Source organism: Anguilla anguilla, chromosome 5, assembly GCF_013347855.1.
Source record: "Anguilla anguilla isolate fAngAng1 chromosome 5, fAngAng1.pri, whole genome shotgun sequence".
Lineage (NCBI taxonomy): Eukaryota > Metazoa > Chordata > Actinopteri > Anguilliformes > Anguillidae > Anguilla > Anguilla anguilla.
In genome coordinates this window covers 35,796,593-35,816,886 of record NC_049205.1, presented here as the reverse complement: position 1 = coordinate 35,816,886, position 20,294 = coordinate 35,796,593, and the positions used below count along the sequence as shown (strand labels likewise).

General features: G+C 42.7%; 1 protein-coding gene and 1 long non-coding RNA gene across 5 annotated transcripts in view; one reads left to right on the top strand and one right to left on the bottom strand.

Moving 5' to 3' along the window:
• Positions 1 to 20,294, top strand: part of LOC118228311 (epidermal growth factor receptor kinase substrate 8-like protein 2) — a 48,474-nt gene that overhangs the window by 9,803 nt on the left and 18,377 nt on the right. The window contains exons 2-4 of one of the 4 annotated variants that reach the window (XM_035419754.1): positions 4,196 to 4,246; positions 5,007 to 5,053; positions 18,160 to 18,224. In XM_035419754.1, coding sequence (XP_035275645.1) covers positions 4,212 to 4,246; positions 5,007 to 5,053; positions 18,160 to 18,224 — 147 coding nt within the window. In that variant the 5' untranslated portion in view covers positions 4,196 to 4,211. Of the gene's footprint in view, positions 1 to 4,195; positions 4,247 to 4,864; positions 5,054 to 8,769; positions 8,850 to 17,803; positions 17,959 to 18,159; positions 18,225 to 20,294 lie in introns of those variants that run through there. The other 3 variants (XM_035419753.1, XM_035419756.1, XM_035419755.1) reach the window with 3 other exon arrangements.
• Positions 8,528 to 18,333, bottom strand: LOC118228318. Its single transcript, XR_004765449.1, has 2 exons — positions 18,129 to 18,333; positions 8,528 to 8,788 (listed from the first exon to the last, which is right to left on the bottom strand). It is a non-coding gene; the product is annotated as an uncharacterized LOC118228318 (long non-coding RNA).

Sequence of the window (20,294 nt, the reverse complement as noted above, 5' to 3'; positions counted from 1 at the left end):
GAATCGAGAAGTTCAGAGACGTAAAGTAAGAGTAGTTTTGCTCAGTAACTCTTGTGTGTTCTGCTGACTCAGAGCGTGAGAAATATGACACAAGAGGCCTGTGTTATCAGTGCCCTTCCTTGTGCTCTTTGAAATGCTTTATGACATTGTTATGCAATTTGCCAGCACCCTCACTGGTGTCTGACAGAAGGGAGTCTGCCGCATGGTAGTTGATGCCCTCAGCTGAATTCCATCATGGGGAGGGGGAGCCAGGGGAGTCTCCTGGTATTCAGCTGAGTTCTGGCACCTCTGCATAGAGACCTTTGGAGAGGTTACTGCCTTTTTGGTGGCAGTTGTAGAATCAGGAACAGCAGTTGAAGCAGGAGTATTATAAGGAATTGAAATAGTGGGAGGAGTTGTAACTTTCCTTTTACTTAAAGTGAAAGCCCTCACTAATGGAAATGTACAGCCGATAACTTGTCCTTCTGACCGATAACGAAAAAAAGTTGTTCATAATTTATGAGTTATTAACGTAAAGGTTATTCAGTGCAATGAACTACGTGTCTGTTACCTAGTTAAATGATAAATTGTTGACACTTTCCCAGACAAGCGCCAAGGCATTCCCATACTAGACTCTGTAAAGATGAGTGTCAGCCTGATGACAGCATGGTGAATCCTCCTACTCCTCTTACACTGTTGCCCGCCCGAAACCTGGGGGTGTGCCAGCACTTAGAACAATGGAGAACAAAGGTGGATGTGGAGATAAAGGCTGAGAGACAGGAAAGCTTTTCTGTTGTGTACTGTGCCCAAGTGAAACTCCAGTGGCCCTCCAAGTTAAACAGAGACAAATCTGCTTTAAGCTCATTTTGAATAAAGGGCAAATATCTGTGTTATTTCTGCAGTTCAAGAGGTATTTTGGCATGATATTTTATATAAGGATATTAGGGATGATTCCTTATAACTAATTCACTTGTGACCTCATATCTCAGCATTGTTATGTTATTTCTGTTTCCAGCTGTTTTGTACCTGTTCTTTTCATGAATAGTATCATATGAGATAATATTATATATTCTCATTTAACATGTGATAATGTTATAAAAGCTGTGCAATGTTTGCTATCTATCCTCCATTTTGGAAAAAAGTTTAATGACCTGCGGACTATGACACTTTCTGAAAGGAGAGTTATCACAGTACATCAGTGGCTGTTAGGTCATCGACGGCTCACTCACCAGTGGTGTCCTGTCACTTAATCCTCTACAGTGCAGGTGTTGGTAACAAATCGCCTGCTCGTGTGATACTTGAGTACACAAATAGTCTTCGGGCACACATTTCAGTTCAATTCAATTCAATTTTATTTTTATAGCGCTTTTTTACAGAGAACTGTCACAAAGACACTTCACAGAGTAGCAAGGCAAGAGACAGAGCAAAAAGAGCAAACAGAGCAAACACCAGGCTTAAACCCCCGAATAGCGAGCACATGAGGTAAAAAATTCCCAATGGGGAGAAAACCCTCAAGCGGTGATGAGAAAAAACTCCCCGATGGGATAACATCTCAGGAGGAACCAGGCTGTAGAGGGAGAGCCCATTTTCTGCATGCAGTCATGCTTTTTTTGCAAGTCCCGGGACAAGTATGAATAACTTGACCTTATTTTGGTAATATGAATCACCATGGATCAACAGGGAGAATGAGACCTGGCTCTGTTGGATGCATTTCTCTTTGTAAACAAACTCAAGCCGTAAACAGTCACAGTTCTTTCAGAGTTCATGGATTCATTTCAAACGATTCATGGATATTGTTTGTAGATAACAAATGTGTAAACAAATGATCAATGGAACGTTTTCTCTCCGGTGCATTCCAAATTACGCTGGAGAACACTGGCGGAACTGCAGCTGGACGAGATTGCCAAGAATAGCCCTGCTGACGATCGGCATGACACAATGCAAATAATCGCCTCTGTACACGTTCTGCAGTGCATCCCCCTTAATGTCAGATGTTCCTTTATGAGTGTGTACCTTGGTCGCTTTATCAGGGTCACGTGTGTGTGTGTGTGTGTGCAGATGCGTGTGCTTGCTCTTTGTGTGGCTTCAGTTCATTGCATGTGTAAATACATGTTATGAATGAATGTCAACACTACTGTAAAATACCCCCCTCGTTATGATGGGAAAGTGAATTAGCTGCCGGTAAGGTCAGGTTAGGTCTAACCAGCATCCTCCTTGACTACAGTTACAGTCTGCTGATGTCATAGACAGACCTATCTATGACATGACCGTTGTCCGTAAATGGCTGCTAATGTGCTGACTGGCTGAAGACTCAGTGTTGCGATGTTCGGAAGCAGGGCTGGGGTTCCAGTTCAGTCAGTTCGTATCGATGAATTCTGTGGGTCAGCGCGGTGGTGCAGTGGATAGCGCTGTCACCTTACACCGAGGATGCTGGGTCTTTCTGTGTAGAGTTTGCATGTTCTCCCCATGTCTGTGTGTGTTTCCTCCTTGTGCTCCAGTTTCCTCCCACAGTCCAAATACATGCAGGTGAAGCTAATTGGAGAGCCCATAGGTATGAGCGTGTGAGCGAATGGTGTGTGTGCCCTGCGATTGATTGGCGTGCTGAGATAGACTCTCTCCCTTCATTTAAGCTGAGTAAATACAGTCCGTCTGTCTGTTTTTGTGTTTGTATAAAAAACCTGGAGAGGGGAAGCGGGATAGGTGAAGATGAGTTTCATTACAGAGCTGTCATTTTTTAAATAGGCTGTTACACCTATATTGCTCTATACCTGTTCCATCACAAAGTACAGCATGTTCATATTGACATTCTTTATTTAAACTTTATACCGCCTTCAATTCACAAGGAACATTGCTGAAACAGTGCTAGAATGTTGTTTAGTATTGTTATTCAAGTTTAATTCATAATAGAATGTCTAAGGGTCAATTGTGTAAACCCCTAGACCACATAACTGCAAAACAACTGGAGCAGTTAATCCTTATTTCACAGATTTGGATAGTTGTTCCAGTTGTAATGCAGTTCTGTGGTCTAGGGGTTTAAGCTGGTGTTTAATCTCCATCGAAGCATGCTGCAGTTGACCCTACTTGACTGCGTATGTTGTGTGCCATATGCGTTTTTTTTGTCATTTCTGGTTATTTTGCTAATTGAAAGGTGTTTGTGGGGACTTGTGTGAAAGCGGAAAGATGAGAGATATTAGTGGAGTCGGTGAGGGAGTGAGGTCATCCCCTGCTGTAATGTTTGCCATGAGATCATGTGACCAGCATCTCCTGCCTGGGTTCCCTTGGCCTCATGTGACACAGGATATGGGAGCGAGCTTCTCACAGAGTGTCAGGCTCCAGTGACCTCGCTGGCGTGAAACCGATCATCGTTTGTACTGCGTTTTGTCTGTCCCTGTTAGTGTGGGCATGTGTGTCATGTACCGTACGAAGTGGACGTTGGATTTGCTGCCTGTGATTGATAAAAAAACATTAAAAAAACATACCAAATAACATGCTTCAAAAAGAAAATTCATGTGTTTGTCAATGTAGTTCACTCAAAGACAAAACTGAACATCTGAAAAGGTTTAAATAAGAATGTGCTTTCCTTTTTTGGGGGAGTTTTTTTTCTCCAATTTAAAAAAATGCTGTGTCACAGCTGTTGGGCATTTCATTGCTCAATGTTAACTTGATGATGTTAGGAACACGCATGCATGAGTCTCTGAATCAGCCAGGGGACTGCACAGCTGATACAGCTGCCACAGAAAGATTGCAGATCCCTGACTGACCAACGGAGGCAGTATTGGGTGATAAAGTGGTGGACAGAAGTCCCGCCTTGTTCAGCCATGCTGTTGGCCAACTACGTTTGTCCATTTGCTACCCCTGCAACAGTTGTAGGAAAGGAAGAAAGACAAGTCGACTATTGTTTGCGGAAGGTGGAAAGCTGAGAAACTGGTGATGGGACGATAGATGCAGAGGGACTGAGGGAAAGAGTAGTAGAGGTATTGAGGGAGGAGGGGGGGACTCAAAAATAGGGAGGTTATAAGAAAATGAGGAATCGGGGATTCTTTACAGTGCGCCTATTTCTGATGTGTGAAATGAAGGCTGTTTATGTCATACCAATATACCATCTTTGTTTCTGACAGTTAGAAGCCATGTATCTAACCTAATATACCATCTTTGTTTCTGACAGGCGGATGTTATTAACCGTATATCTAACACATATGCCCTATGTTTCTGACAGGTGAATGTTATAAACCATGAATCACATGGGATCCCCAAAGAGAGAAACAAAGTGAGTGCCTCTCTCTGTATGTCTCTCTCTCTCTCTCTCTCTCTCTCTCACACACACACACAAACACACACACACACACACACATATACACGCATGCATGCATGCATATATGCATCCATACACACATACAGTGTACCCGCAGATACAGTGGGCGGCTGTGTAGTGTAATGGGTAGGCAACTGCCATTGTACCCTTGAGCAAGGTATTTAATATATAGTATATATCCATCTATAGTATACTATAGTGTATATCCAGCTGTATAAATGGATGCAATGTAAAATGCTACACGTGTTGTGTAAGTCGCTCTAGATAAGAGTGTATGCTAAATGCCTGTAATGTAATGTAAGATAAACACACACACATGCACACATATGGACGCACAAAGACACAAACACAAACACACATAACAATCGAGACAGAGACATACGCACTCGCACACAAACACATTCGGACGTGCGCACACGTGTAACCCGCTAACCGGGCGCGGCGCGTTTGGCGGACGGGCGCGGTGCGTCTCAGGGCCCCCCGGCCGACAGAGCCGGCTCTGTTGGGGAATGTTTGCTTTGCCTGGCTCTCTGACAGCATCCCGCCCTCCCTCAGGCTGTCTCTCTCCCCTCTCGCTCTCGTGCTCGCTCTCCTGCCCACACGCCCCGTGTCGCTCGGCCCCGCGCGCGGCGCGTAGTAACCGTAGGCGCGAGACCGAAGGGGGAAAGATGAAGGGCAGACAGCGTAACCCTGCCTCCTCTTCCTCTGCTTGCAGTGGGGTGGCCCGGTCCGACAGCAAGATCAGCGCCAAGGCCCTGTACGGTAAGCGCGCGGACCTGCGTTCGTGTGTGTGAGAGTGCCAGGGAGAATGGAACAGAAAGTGACACGGAAAGGGTGTGTCTGTATCGGTGTGAGCCTCTTTGAGTTACTGCGTGAAAGTGTACATATACCTGCATATGCTCCCTTTGTCTTTTGACTATGTGTGTGTGTGTCTGTGTGTGTGGGATATATTGTAATATACAGTACAATGTACAGTATGCGCACACACAAACAATGGGGATGAGAGTTGAAGTTGAAGCATTTAACCGATCAGTTAGCGATCAATACTACGATTGTGTAGAGTCAAAAACAATATTGTCGATTTGCAAATCAAATGAACGCGCCAGGAAATCCAGTCCTCTGAGTGTTATGATTATCAAGACCAGCCTCGCTGTAGCCTCGCTGTGTGCCCTCTTGTTAATACAATCCCCACTTCAAACCGATAAGGAGGGACAAAGGTTCCAGCGGCCCTGGTGACAAATTTACATTACCTATCTCTGTCTCTGTCACTCTACCTCTCGCTGTCTCTTTCTCATTCTCTTTTTCTTTCACTTATATTACTATGTCTTTATAGTAAGTCTATTTCTCTCTCTCTCTCATCTCTCTTTCTCTCTCTTTCACACACACACAAACACACTTTCTCACCCTTTCAATATCACATTGGTTGGTTGGGTCCTGTTGTTTATACGTGCGCGTGTGCTGGTTGTTTCATAGTTGTTTCGGATCAGTGGTTGTTGAGCATGAATGAGTAGCTGTGTGAGTTAGGCAGAAAATAGGCTTGCTTTATGGCAGTTAGGCCAGGGTACACTGTGAAGTGTGTTATGTGTGTGACACACATTCTTGGTAAAATCCCCGAAGTACTGTAAGTAAAGTTTGGCTTGTTTTTTAAAATTATTCTAGAACTTAGCAGTAAGAATATTGACTGGTGACTTCCACTGGGCTGGGAGAGACAGGAATAGACCTGAGGACCCCTCATGGGGTCAGCAGGTTCAGATTTATTTGTACTCGAATGCATATTTGATATACAGTCTTTGCTAAATATAGTTTCTCAGTATGTCTGTGGTTTGAGTGAGTATGTATGTTACTGTGAAGTTGTGTGCAGTTATGTGTTTATGGGATGAGAGACACTTCGTGCCAGTTTGTGAGCATGTGTACCGGCTTATACATTTGGACATAGCGTTCAGTTTGCAGGTTTGTGTGTGTGTGTGTGTGTGTGTGTGTACAACGTCAATAACTGTATTAGCGAGGAGGCAGGTGGGGCGTGTGCATCATTCATTGCTATGTGGTCGGAAAAGGGTGTGTACAACTGCATCCTGCAGGTAATGAAAGGCCTATTCAGAGAGAGATGAGAGGGAGAGAGAGAGAGAGAGAGAGAGAAAGAGAGAGAGAGGGGGAGAGAGAGAGAGAGGGAGGGAGCAGTGGAGCAGGACTGAGCCGCAGAACCCCACTGCTGGCTATAACGGCAACCCGCCACTCCTCCGTCGCCGTCCTGCACGCAGGACATCACTGGGCAGTGCCGGCACCACCTTCCGTTTCGCCAGCACAGAGGCGCTTTGTGTGCCCCTCCTTTCTCCACCACTCCCCACACGCTCCACCCTACAAAAGTCAAAAATGAACCGCTGACCAGGCCTCTATTCATAAAGCATCACGGACACTTATAATTCGGGAAATTATAGAAAAGACTTTGCCACACTACTGTGACAGGTGCGTTGGAAAAATGTGAGCATTAAATAAATATACGCGAAATGCGCTGTCCTATAGTGCATAGCAAAAGTTTATGGGATTCTGCTTGGGAATTATACGTGTCTATAAAATAGAAGTGGAGTCTCGCCCAATGTCTCACTTAGGAAATAATTTATTACTGATACAACGCTCCGTTATCGTGACCTTCATAAGGTATCTTTCCTAAGTGAGACATTGGGTGGGACTCCACTTGTATTTAATGGACACTGAAATGAAAGTCGAAGAAGCCATTATTTGGCTGTGAAATAAGAAAAAAACTGTTTGCATTAAGCAGCACTAAGAAGAAAGAGAGTACTGGTGAGAAAAGTGCTGTGATTTCTACATGCAGAGAATGTTTGATTACAAATTTAAAATTGTGGAGTACAGAGAAAAATCAAGAAAGAAAAGATGCCTTTGTCCCAAACATTATGGAGCTCACTGTATATCGTTGGTCTTTTGCAGTCTGTTTTGCCATACCTGCTTCTCTTCAAATTAATATTCACAAATCAGTCATGCCATATTGCTAGACCTGCTCTGTCACTGCAATGCTATCATCGCAGTTATTATTCACGTTTTCCCCCCCCAGCTGACACATACAGTCAAACACAGGTCATTTAAAAGTAATCAGTTAATGAATGCACTGAATCTCATGCAAGTTTACATCAGCAGTTTGATAAAAGTTTTCAAGCACAAACTCCTGATTTGCAAGCCAGTCATCACCATACTACTCTCAGGGTCTAGTATTGTGGCAAAGAGCTGTGGTAGACAATAGGGACCAACGGAAACTGTAATTATTTTCCTTGTAAAGGGGACCATGGAAGGATCTGACTGTTGGCCTTTTCCCCATTAACTTTTATTGACAAATATTGTATTGCAAAGGTGAAATTTAAGACTGAGTCCTGATAAAATCTAAACATGGTGTTCCGGTATCTCAACTTTACAAGTTGCAGGTGTCCGCTCCTTCAGAGCTTTGTACAAATACAAGGCAACTGTATTGTTTGAAAATGGTAGGTACAATACAAGGACAATGGTGTGCAATATCCTTTTGAGTTATTGGTATTATGAGGGATTAGAGTGCTTGTGTCCTGCAGACTGTACAATGGTGAAATGGGCCTATTCATTCAGACAAAAGTTGATGTTGAAAAACTGGACTTGGAGAAGCATGGCCTTAAGGGGATAGTTTACTTTCTGGAGTTTGTTTCAGTTTGGAGCATGATTTGATTTGGTAGTAGATAAATTGGTAGATAGTTTTGTTGAGTGCGATGGAGTATCTTTTAGATACTTACTGAAGTTTACGATGACCTGCCAGCTTTATAATGGCTGGTATTGGGGCTTTGGGGAGTTTGTGGTTTAAAGCAAGAAAATACACTTCTAGTAACTCCAGATCCCCTATACCAGCTGTTATAAAGATTGTCAGAAACTTCTGTAAGTATATAAAATGTCTTTCATTACACTGATAAACTGCACATGGAAACTGTCTGGGCCAACTGAAAACAAATTTAGACTGAAATATTTTCTAAAACTCCAGAAAGTGAACTATCCCTTTAATACTGGTTGTTGTGTGAGACTGTGTGACAGATGGTCGCTGATACCTACACCGTGGGGTGGCCAGTTCCAATATGCTCACAGTATCAGGCTGCGAGACTTGTGTGCAGATCGGCACTTGCGTGTGTGTGTGTATGCGTCTGCACGCGCGCCTACATGTTACACGTCTGGCAGACAGGTGTTGGACGCGATACTTATGCCACGCACCACAACACCGCGTCCGTCGTAACCATGGTTGTCAGTGCAGCGAAGGTTTGCGTGCAGGTGTGTCTTCCACTGTGTGTTTCCATGGTGAGGTAACTTTCCTTTTCCATGCAAAGTTCACACAATCGCTCATCTGATGCTGTTCCGCACTCTATGCAAAGTCTTTTCCGGGCTCCTTGGTCACCCTGATATCTGTCTGATCGGGGTGGGAGGCTGGGGGACGGGAGATACAGGTCTTAGTGGGTAGCGGGCACAGTCTGCCCTGAGCTGCAGAGGAGGGAGAAACAGACAGAGAAAGAGAAGAAGAGAGAGAGAGAAAGAGACTCAGGTACAGCGTACTGTGCACATTATAACCAATAATGCTGCTGCTTATGTTCTGGGGATGAGCTGGTAGGGCATTCACTTTGTGGAAGCACAAAGTCTTCCCGTGGGAATGTGTGTTTGTATTTGTGGTTTACGTGCCCATCCCTGTCTGTGAATTTGCTTTTGTCTGCTTTCGTTTCTGGCTGTCCACGTGTGTGCGCAGTGATGTTTCATGTTAGTTTTTTTTTTTTTGGTCCTTTTTTTGGTTTGGTCCTTTTTTATTTTGTGCATATTCATCAGATTCTCACATTGGGGAACTGGGGTGAGACTGTGGCAAGTGAGCGCGATTCTTGTAGAGGCAGTGAAATGTAAAACCACGTGTTTCTGTTGGCTGGGAGTCCTTCCTCAGCGAAAAACCGAGGAATGCTCACAAAATGCTGAGGTTTATTTTCTAGGAAAGTTCTAGAGTTTGTGGCTAATACCTGACGCCTGTGAACTGTAGAAGAACGTACTTGCTCTCAGCGACCGTGCCCGGCCGCGTGCACACAGCGCAGCTTCCTGTGCTTGATGTAGGTCAACGAGAGCCACAATGGTGGTCTAATCTGCGGCCAGCCCCAGAGAGAAGGACGTGGACAATGAGAGCTGACAGGGAGCGGTTAGCTCGGACAGCGGGGCGCTGTTTGTGTTACACTTTGGTGTTCTGAACCATTGAACCAGGTAATGGGAGTTTTCTGCACGCTGGTGGAAAGGGACGGTTCATTTTGCACCAAAAAAAAGGGTTGTGTCCCGCAAAGGCCAGCGAGACTGGGTCTGTTACCTCTGGTTAGAGAACTCTGGCTATGGTTTAATAACTGTGGTCAAAAAGTGCGTTTTTGGTAAATACAGGGTGTGACTGATAAATCATTTCATCAAAAAAACCCGGAAAGATATAAAAATATTTTTCTATGTGGATCTTTTAGGCCCTTTTGTCATAGATCCACATAGGTAACACAGTATTTTCTTATCTATTCTTATCAGACCTGGGTCAGATATATATTTGTTTTGGATTCAAATACTTTTCTGTGCTCTGTTGATCTTGTCTGGTATAATTGAACCTAGCAATATGACCAGAAGGTGGGGTTTGCACTTTTTGAGTGTATTTCAGTGGTTCCAATACACCAGGCAGGATCAGTGAAGCGTAGAAAAGTATTTGAATCCAAAATAAATACGTGTTTGACCCAGGTCTGATTCTTATTGATGTGTCTGTTTTTATTGATTATGACCTTGCACATCTAAGGTTGGTTCTATGGTTCTATGAAATCTTTTTATATTTGCATTCCTTATTTCCCAAGATGTTTAACTCTTTGAAAAGGAGGTTTTTGGAATGTTTTTTTTTTTCTTCAGAAAAAAAACATTCCAAACATTATAGAATTACATTCTATTACCTGCAATGATTGTTACTTCAGCTTTCAGTTCAGTTAAGAACATTCTAATCACATATTTGTTATCTTGCACCTTAAAGGATTACATTTTTTTTATTAAAATGATCTTGTTTTGTGGGCGGCACGATGGTGCAGTGGGTAGCACTGTTGTCTCAAGGAGGTCCTGGGTTTGAATCCCAGCCCGGGCCTTTCTGTGTGGCGTTTGCATACTCTCCCTGTGTCTGCGTGGGTTTCCTCTGGGTACTCCACAGTCCAAAGACATTCAGGTTGACTAATTGGAGACTCTAAATTGCCCATAGGTATGAGGGTATGAATGAATAGTGAGTGAATAATGTGTGTGCCCTGCGATAGATTGGCAACCTGTCCAGGGCGTATTCCTGCCTCTTTCCCAATGCACACTGGGATAGGCTCCAGCACCCCCCACAACCCTGACCAGGATAAGTGGGCGTAGATAATTGATGGATGCATGATCTTGTTTTTCGACGAAGTTCACAATATTAATACTTTTCATGTAAGTTAAAATTAATTCAAATGGAATATCATATTGTGGAATTTGAGTTAAGTTTATGTCTCCGTACTTGCAGGTACGTCTTTGTTCCAAAAATTTTGTTTTTTGCTGACCCCAAATACAGGTCAACAAAAACCAACAACTGAGGGGGAATGTCCACACTTATACCCTGCCCCTCAAAGGAAACGTGGGACCAAATGGGAATTTCCTTGAATGCAAACACATCAAAGGAGATGGGGAATTAGATCTGGAGGGAGAAACAAGGTGTGGGAGAATTGAGGGTAGAGGGAGGAGGATGTCACAGAAATCCACTGCATATCAACGGGAGAGAATCTGACTGGATTAGGGAGTAGACGAGGTTACCTCATATTGGCCCATCTGGGGTAGAGAGTGTAACACAGAGGTACTGATCAAAGAAATCAATTTGACTAAATTGGGGGGTAGATGAGGTTATCTCCCGACTGGCTCACTACAAAATGAGTCATTTCAGGGGGGCTAACTGTATTTGGCTCTCCTGTTTTCCAGCATATATCAGGTGATTTACCTCACAGATATTCTCATCACAATCTGACCTTTAAACAACTACATTGCCAGGGCTCAAAATGAGCAGACTGACTGTTAATTCAACACCAGGTCAAACGTTCTGCACTTTAGGTTGAAAAAGAATAAACCAGGTCAAACGTTCTGCACTTTAGGTTGAAAAAGAATAAACCAGGTCAAATGTTCTGCACTTTAGGTTGAAAAAGAATAAACCAGGTCAAATGTTCTGCACTTTAGGTTGAAAAAGAGTAAACCAGGTCAAATGTTCTGCATTTTAGGTTGAAAAAGAAGATTACATCACCAGCATTCGAGTCACGCGATAGGGCAGGGTCACTAGAAGCCCCACCCTCCCGCTTCAGATAGCCCCGCCCTCCCGGGCTGGCCCGTGCTGGTTCGTGACTGAGCAGTCCAGACTAGCCGGTGCGTTCGTGCGCGGATGTACGGGCGGCCTCGCCGTAATTTCCCACAGGTTCTCGGAGAGAACGCGGCCAAATTCTCCGGCCAAAAAACGCCAGCCCACTTGGTCTGTTGAGGGCGGCGAGCTCCGACCGCGAGCCTGCCGGTGCAAGCTGTCGCGGCCGCGGCGATCCGATCAGCGCAAACGTCAGTCATCAATAAGAAATGGGGCTGGCTTGACTTTCACAAAGGCACCTGCCGGCACGCTTATGTTTCACCTTCCAAGAAAGCCGCGGGCAAAGAGAGAGCAGAGGAAACAATAAATGAACCGCGTCTGCTTTATGGTGAATGGAGAGAGAGAAAGAGATGGAGGGGAAAAAGGGCCTTTGTTTTTGTCCGGAGGGAGGAGGTGCAGGAGGACGGGAAGCAAAGGTATATATTACTTGACCCTGATAGACAGAAAAGGTGAGATAGAGAGAAAAAAAAAAACAAGCATGAGATCAATAGACTGAGGATAGGCAGGGGGACTGGGAACCGGTGATACGGAAGAAAAATGAACAAGAGACAGACGGACGTACTGTACCAGAATTAGACAGCTCTTCAAGAGGAGTTTTTTTTAAAATAATGTAGTTATATGTGCCTCTATCAGCCTGTTTAAATAATTTCTTCAATGTATTTAAAAAATCAGTTTCTTCTTTATTACTCCCAAACTGGAACGCCGATTGCAGATGATTGCCACCTAATTGGAGTGATGGAGCCATTGCACTCCTCCTGTTTAGGAGAGAGCAGGCATTTGTTTATCGTTTCAGGAGTGGGTGATGCCAGCCGACACAACATTTCATTATGCATTTTTAATGATTTATTTAAATATATAGAAAAAGTAAAAATGGGAAAGCAGAGGTCTGCAACCTTAGTCCTGGAGAGTCATGTAATGCTCGTGATAATATCTATCTGGTTCATTTTTGTGCAACTCACTTTGGGCAGTATGGTGTCAAAGCTGTTGCCTGATTTTTTTTCTAAATTTCTAAAACAACTTAGATGTACTCAGTACAAGTAATAGTAGCACAAATATGTAAAGTCTCTACTAAGATCAGCTGCCACTTTATTTTATTGTCAATAAATGATTTTATATATAATAAATATATATAAAGTCTTCAGTTGTCCAAAGAATCAGACAGCTTCATCACATTCAGATACCAGAGGTGGAAAATCTAGGTTCAGAAAGTAAAAGTCCCCCCTAGTATTTTGTTCCAATCACCTGGATTTACTAATTAGTACAATTTTTCAGCCGGGAGGTAGAACTAATTAGTGAAATCAATGGCCCGAGTTTATGGGTGGAAGAAACACATGACAGGACTTTTACTTTCTGACCCCTGGACCTTCCACATGTGCCTAATATGGGCTTTGTAACTCACTGAATCACAGAATGAGCCCTATTATCAGTGGTGGAAAATGCAGGTGTATGGGTGGAAGAAACGTTTTTATACTGCTAATTCACGAGTATGCCTTATTGGCCATAGGCCACTTTCCTAGATTAAGTCAAAAATGAAGTCAGACATCACAAACATTCCAAATCTGAATAGTTCAATAAACCAAATACAAGAATCAACATCTCAGTGGATACCACTGTCTTTCCAAGGCCTATTCAGAGAGAGAGAGAGAGAGAGAGAGAGAGAGAGAGAGAGGCGGGGTAGATGGGGTAGGTGGGGTGGGGTGAGGTGGGGTGGGGTGGGAGGGACTAACCACACAACCCCACTGCTGGCTAATCTGTGGGCACCATGTTATGCAACATTGGTGTTCAAAGCTTTCCACTCCCCTCATTGGCATCAATGCTGTAGTGACTCATTTGGTTGGATATGTGTTGTCTTTATCTGTCTATATACTCAATATATTTTTAATAATGTAATTAAAGTGCAATTAAAGTATAAAAGTATTTTTTGTACATGCATTTTCCATTTCAGTGTGTCAGTATGAAAATGAAAACAGAAACTGGACTTTTGCCCTTTATTTTGAATTATGTCCTGACTTTTTTATACATTGAATGTAAATGAAATGCAATTGCTGATTTGCGTTTTAATTTGAAATATGGCAGGATGATGCTTCCATGATAAACCTCTAATGTGTGGTGTAGTATGATCACACAACAAACATCTGTTTATGTTACTGCCACCTGCATGTAGAATTTCTGGGTTATTACAGTCACACAAAATCCGTGTCTACACAAACATCAGTGTAATTCAGCAGGGCACCGTGCACACCGAGTCAAACAAAAAACTAACACAAGTCCTCTCCCAGATAATACAAATATAACTGTATCTACTGTCGGACAAGCAAGGATTAATTAAGAATATATTTATTATCTGAATCGAGCGGTTCCAACAGTCAATGTCCTTGTTAAGATGCTCAGCACTCTGAATACTGAACTCAAGCGATATTGCCTGCTAGAACCCCTTACTTAACCTACATGTAAAATATATTTTATTAGATTTAATTTAATAATTATGTTTAAAATTAGAATTATCAATTAAATCGCCAAGTTCATTGATATGTCAGTCTACAGTTCACTGGTGGAATCAACCAACAAGCCAAAACAAGCTCTATGCCAGGTTTTAAGATTAAATAATTGAATTCAATGAGAAGCAGTCAGTTATATTAATGAATTGAAAACATACATTCTTTATTGAATGCAGGCACTCTACTTCTAAATTACCCAACAGAAGACATAATACAAAACATTAAACAACTAATCTAGAAATACCAGAAGAGAGAGAGAGAGAGAGAGAGAGAGAGAGAGAGATGGATAAGCCAGACCTTGCCAAAGTATCACCCACTTCCAGTATAAGCGCCACAGGATGAAAGGAAACCAGCTACAAGCGCACAACCAAGGAACCACCACCAAAATATAAAGAGGAAAACTATTCTTCTTCCAGGCTCTGAAACCAAACGCAACACACAAACAACCTTCTCCTGTGGCCATCTTAAATACCTTACCCAGCATGGCTTGACGATGTTTGCCCTGATTGGGTGATGCCGGGTTAAGGTTTAGGAGAAAAGGGAAGGGGGGTCAGACAAATTTATGGCAAGGACTGGCCTACCTAAATATTGCATTCAAACTAAAAGTAATGGGAAATGTTTTAGGCATGCAGGGTCTCCAACCCCCGATATGGTGTCCTGTGTCATATGGTTTGTCTCTTCTGAGGAGGTGAGACCCATAGATTGTCAGCCTAGATTAGAGTATCAGTGGAATTTAAAATTGCCCCAATCACATTTGCTATGATGCTTGTGATGGGGAGGCCAGGCCACATTCTTATTTACTGTTTCCCTCTCTAAGGCCAGAATCTAAACACTACATATCCTACACTACAGATTATACAAGTTGCTGTTATTTAAAAAAAAGTAGTCCTTGACAATTCAGTGCTACTTTAATTACAGTTACTGTACAAATTAGACTACTTTGCATACGTTAAAAATGGCTGAATAGGCTACGTTAAAATACGCAAAGATATTTTGTTGTGCTTTGCAAGCATATAATGAAACTAGCTTGAGCAACAGGTGTGTGGAGTGGTAGAAAATTCTAAATAGCACTTTGTTTTCAAAAATGATCCAAATTTTAATTTGCTTAAGCTGTAATTTATTTGCAGAATCACACAGGAAATAAGAATATTCTTTTTTTTCTGTGCTTATCTTCTATTTTAAAATTTGCTTAATACCTGTACCTATATTCTCCTACCCAGCCCCCTCAGTATTTTTTTTACATTTAATGAAGAATGTCCCCAAATTCCTTGTATCACTGTTCAAGTTCAAATTGTCCACTGGACATCTTTTCCCAAGTCAATTGTTTGTATCTTCTATGCCTTTAATGGTTTAACATGTACTTAGTTCCCTTTGACAGCCTAGCCAAGATAACTGAATTACGGTAGACTATTGTGAAATAGAGTTCACCCGTGAATGCGCATTGTGACATCTCAAGGTAACTTGCAGTTATGGTGTCTAGTCCTGCTTTGTCAAATAACTGCCTGCCCCATTCATTTGGCTTGATTATATTCAGTATCCAAAGTTACCATTACTTGATGACCACTGCTTTTAACAAAAACAACTCAGCAGACCTCTGCAGACTGACAGGTTGTGGTTTCTGTAAGGTAATTCATGATTCGTTTTAAGAATAAAATTAATTTATGTTCATTAATGCACAAACTGGTAGGGTTGAGTGACAGCAAAAACACTGAAAGGTCAAAGGTCATGATTGTGGATTTTAAAATCAAGCAAGTACACTGTGAAAAGATAATAGGGGTACATCAGTCTTCATTTAAAGCTAACTGTAGAGAGCCTGATATAGATAAAGAAATCCTCTATAGTCAACTCTTGCATCTAGCCCTGTTGCTTCTATTGGACTCACACTGGTCAAGACTGTGAGGAGAAGCAATCTTTGCCTACCTGTGTACTACCTGCTCAGCATGTATTCACATCAGTACTGGCGGACAGTAGTGTAGAGCAATGGGCAGCACCATATAGTATATGTAAAATGCAATGTACTTTGTGAGATATAATACAATGGGCATTTAATTAGTTTGACTAAGTTATTATGCGTAAATGCCCATTTACTGTAAAATTTTACTGCACTTCTTTAAGGAGGAAAACAGGATGAGATGTTTCTCCCAGGATCAGCATGTGGCATACCTGGTGTCACTGATCTGCTGTTCTTTAGCCACAATCGGTTTATTGGGGGCACATCAATTATTTAGCCATTAGATCTGAGTGGGTCTCACATTTAGTAACGGTTTAGCCGTCTGTACTGCTTTCCAACAAATTTACCAGCATGCTGTAGAAAGCCTTACTTGATTAAGTATGTTTGTTTGCTTAATGTTTTTGTTTTTGGAGTTAAACTAAAATGTTAATTGCCGTACTTTTACAATGCGAATGGAATGCCTGAATAATCGCATTTCAGCCTGTCAGCGCATATCCAGTTGGACTTTGTGTATCAAATGTCTTCTGAGAAGTGTAATAAAGTACATGAAATCACCTCACTCTATTTAACTTAACTATCTATCAGATTATAGTCAGTACTTGAAACACAAACCAAGGAATATTGTTTAGAGTGAACCATCCTGATGCCCCAAACAATTGATATTTATATTGCTAATTCATTTGTTTAAAGGTTACAAATGTATCATTGTGTGTAAAACTAATCGAACAGCTTTATTACTAACAAGGAATTCTGCCATAATTCACCAGCTTAATATTAATGCTCTACACACAGTACTTATCATTTGACCTTTAAACATTTAATCCAGGTTATAAAAGTTTTGAATGTGATCCAAATTTTACGCCACACGAATGGCATGACAGTTAGAACTACTACCATGAGCATAGCTCAGTTGGCAACAGAAATACCAGTTTTGGTCTTGATCATTATAGAGCTTTGCCCGGCCCAGGTGGGGCAGGGGTGGGCAGGGTGGAGCCAGGTAAAGGAGTGCTGGTGGAGATTTATCATTTTAATGTGTGGTTGTATTAGTGAAAATGCAAGCTATTGTCCCTGTTCAGACCGTGGTGCATTAGGCACTCAAAAGCACCTGCCAGTGAAGAGGTGATCTGTTCCCCTCCACAAAGCTGCTACAATACGCCCTGGACGTTCAGCAGTGGTCCTTGTTAAAAAGAGGGCGTTTAATGAAGATGGGATCACAGAAAGCACAATAGTGCACGCTATTAGTTTTATAAGCGTGCAGAGGAGGGAGTGATTCTCTAAATACTAAGCCAACGCGCAACATTAGGATCGGGCCAAAGGCGATTTAAAAAGCTGCATTGATTAAAATTTTCTGTTTGAAATGTCATGCGTCCCGTTTACATTGTTGACGTTGTTGTACTTCAAGAAGGTCGGACCCTATTGTGTACGTTGAAACGCCTCTGCGGACACGAAAGAAGAAGGTATTCCGAATCAAAACAAGGGAGGTCGGGGCGCTTTGTGTGCGAAAATGAGACACGCTATAAACCCGTCGGAGCGCTAGCCTACGCCAGCCCCGTCCAGAAAGGGTTCGCTTTCCCCAGCGAGACTGCGGAGGAGCTCGCCTGTGTGCGCGGCAGGCTTGTTTGCGCGGAGGGCGCGCACGTGTGTGTGTGTGTGTGTGTGTGTGTGTGTGTACGTGCGTGCACACTCGCGGGTCAGATACTTGCGATCCGCTTCATTTCCTTATTGCTCTGAGTGAGACTCCTGCGTCTCAGTCTTTGCGCTCTACGCTTGCCGTGAACCGCAAGGAGCAACATGTGGGGATCAAGTCAGTGTTACCGCTTTTGTGTACAGTATGCGTACCTGAATGATCTGCTGTGAGCTTGTGTGTGTGTGTGTGTGTGTGTGGGTGGGTGTACATTGTGTGTTTGTGTGTGTGTGTGTGTGTGTGTGGGTGGGTGTACATTGTGTGTTTGTGTGTGTGTGTGTGAGACTTACTTCCTCAGATTTTTCTCTCTTCACCTCACAGAGCAGCGAAAGAAATATTCAAACTCCAACGTCATCATGCAGGAAACATCACAGTATCATGTGGAGGTGAGACTTCTCCTTTTCTCTCTCTACCTGCTGTCTTCTCTCACTTTGATCCTGCCCGATCCTCTCCGATGCTCTCCGCTCGTTTTAAAATTTCCTTTGACTTTCGGTTTTCGTTCTTTCCGGTTGCCTGTTTGGAACCGAAGAGAGGGACGGCTGTAAAATGGGATTGCTTTTATCTGAACTCAGCCAAAGGCTGACATGTGGGTTAATGTTTGATTGTGCGGTTAAAAGACCCATCAGGCCGGTTGACCTGCACCGACACACATCTTTCATGGGGAAATTGTGTGCTGTTAAGTTGTACTGAGACCTGTGGAGACGGGAAGCACTCAACCGTGTTGACCGGTTGATGCACTTAATCTACATACAGAGACGCATCATTACAGTAACTATTCTGCATTGTAAACATTGACGAAGCCCTGGCTGAAATTGCGAACTCCTTATTGCGTTGTCAGAGGTGGCGTGTCCTTTGCCCTGCTATACCTGTAGGAGTCAATCTCAGCAAAGCCAATCCTCATGCAGTTTCCTTGTTTGATTCATCCAGTTTTTATTTCCCAATTCATTGTACTAAACGTGGAATATGTGGTAACACACATCCCAGTCTGCAAACACAATGCGATGGGCGAGCCCTGGACCAAATCCCAGGCAACAGGGATGGGCTAAGCATGTTATGTTTGCAGACTGGGCAGTGTGCTTCCAGATGTTAAATGTTTCTGATATGCAGCTCATGTATCGGGCAGTATCACTGTCAGGGTTGCCTACTCTCATGCTTTCGATGCGAGACACACGCTTCAGGCTCTGTCTCACGGCAAACAAAATGACCACGGCTAAAAAACTAAGCTGATTATGTACCAGCTTGCGGGACAAAGGGATATCGGTTCATAATTATTACAGAGACTGTCGATTGGCTACCTATCTTTGACCCCCCCCCCCCCGATCAACAATCTTAGCCCCCCCCCCCCCCCCCAGTCTGCAGTCTTGATTTCCTGACCCCCTGGTCTATTATCTCAGTCCCCCCCCCTCCCCTGTCCACGAACTCACTCCAGCCAGGTGACCAAAGTAGGCAACCCATATTACTGTGTGGGGCTGTGTAGGGCTGTGATAGTTTAGCAAAGTAGCATCAGAGTCCTTTATTTTCTTTAGGTCTGCGGTTCAACAGGCATCTTTGCACTCCTTAAATTGTCTACTGTCTCACAAATGTGGAGAACAATGTGGAGTTGATTCAGACAGGATGTTGAGTCTGATTGGTTGAGCTGGTTGACTTGATATGTGTGGTTGGAACGAAAACCTGCTGTAACTGAGGAAGGCTGTGATAAGAGTTATGTGGCCTGTGTGCACGCATGGCCAGTAACTAAGCATTAACAATTAAAAGGGATCCTGTATACCGGCTTATAATTGCTTGTAATGAGTTACTTGACAGACCATGGCCAACTGTACTCCAGACGGAAATGCTATCTTTGGGCAAAATGTGTAAATCATTATATGGATTATAGCCATTCAGGGTCTTTGAAGTACCTTCTGTAAATTCTGAAAACAGCAAAAAGCATGGTTGAGAGGTGCTCTTGAGAGAAGAAAGACTGATGTTTCCAAAGCAAGCACTCTTTTGCAGATTATGGTCTTTGATGCCCTTCCTTTTATTTTGTGTACAATCACAATGAATAATATTAGAATATTATTGTTATTTGTTTTTCCTCATTTGGTTCATGAGTCAAGGTTAAAGTTGACCGAGCAGTAAGTGACAGTTATTTAATTAGGCGAAAATACAGATCATTTTTACTGTAATGCATTTGTTTTTAATATTTAATTATTCAGTTTCCTCATTTGAGATAGATATAAAGGTACAGTAGCTGTGAACCATATTGGCACATGCCAGCGTTCAGTGTTTACAGTGTTAGATTACAATTTTGTGCAATCTCTCTGACAATATTACTGTGATTATCTGTACATATAACTGATATACACTTGGATAATAATACCTGGAGTTGTGAAATATGTACAGTATAATTTATTTTAAATTCAACCAGATCATATGCTTCATGCACGACATTAGTGAATACAACAGATCAGCTTCAG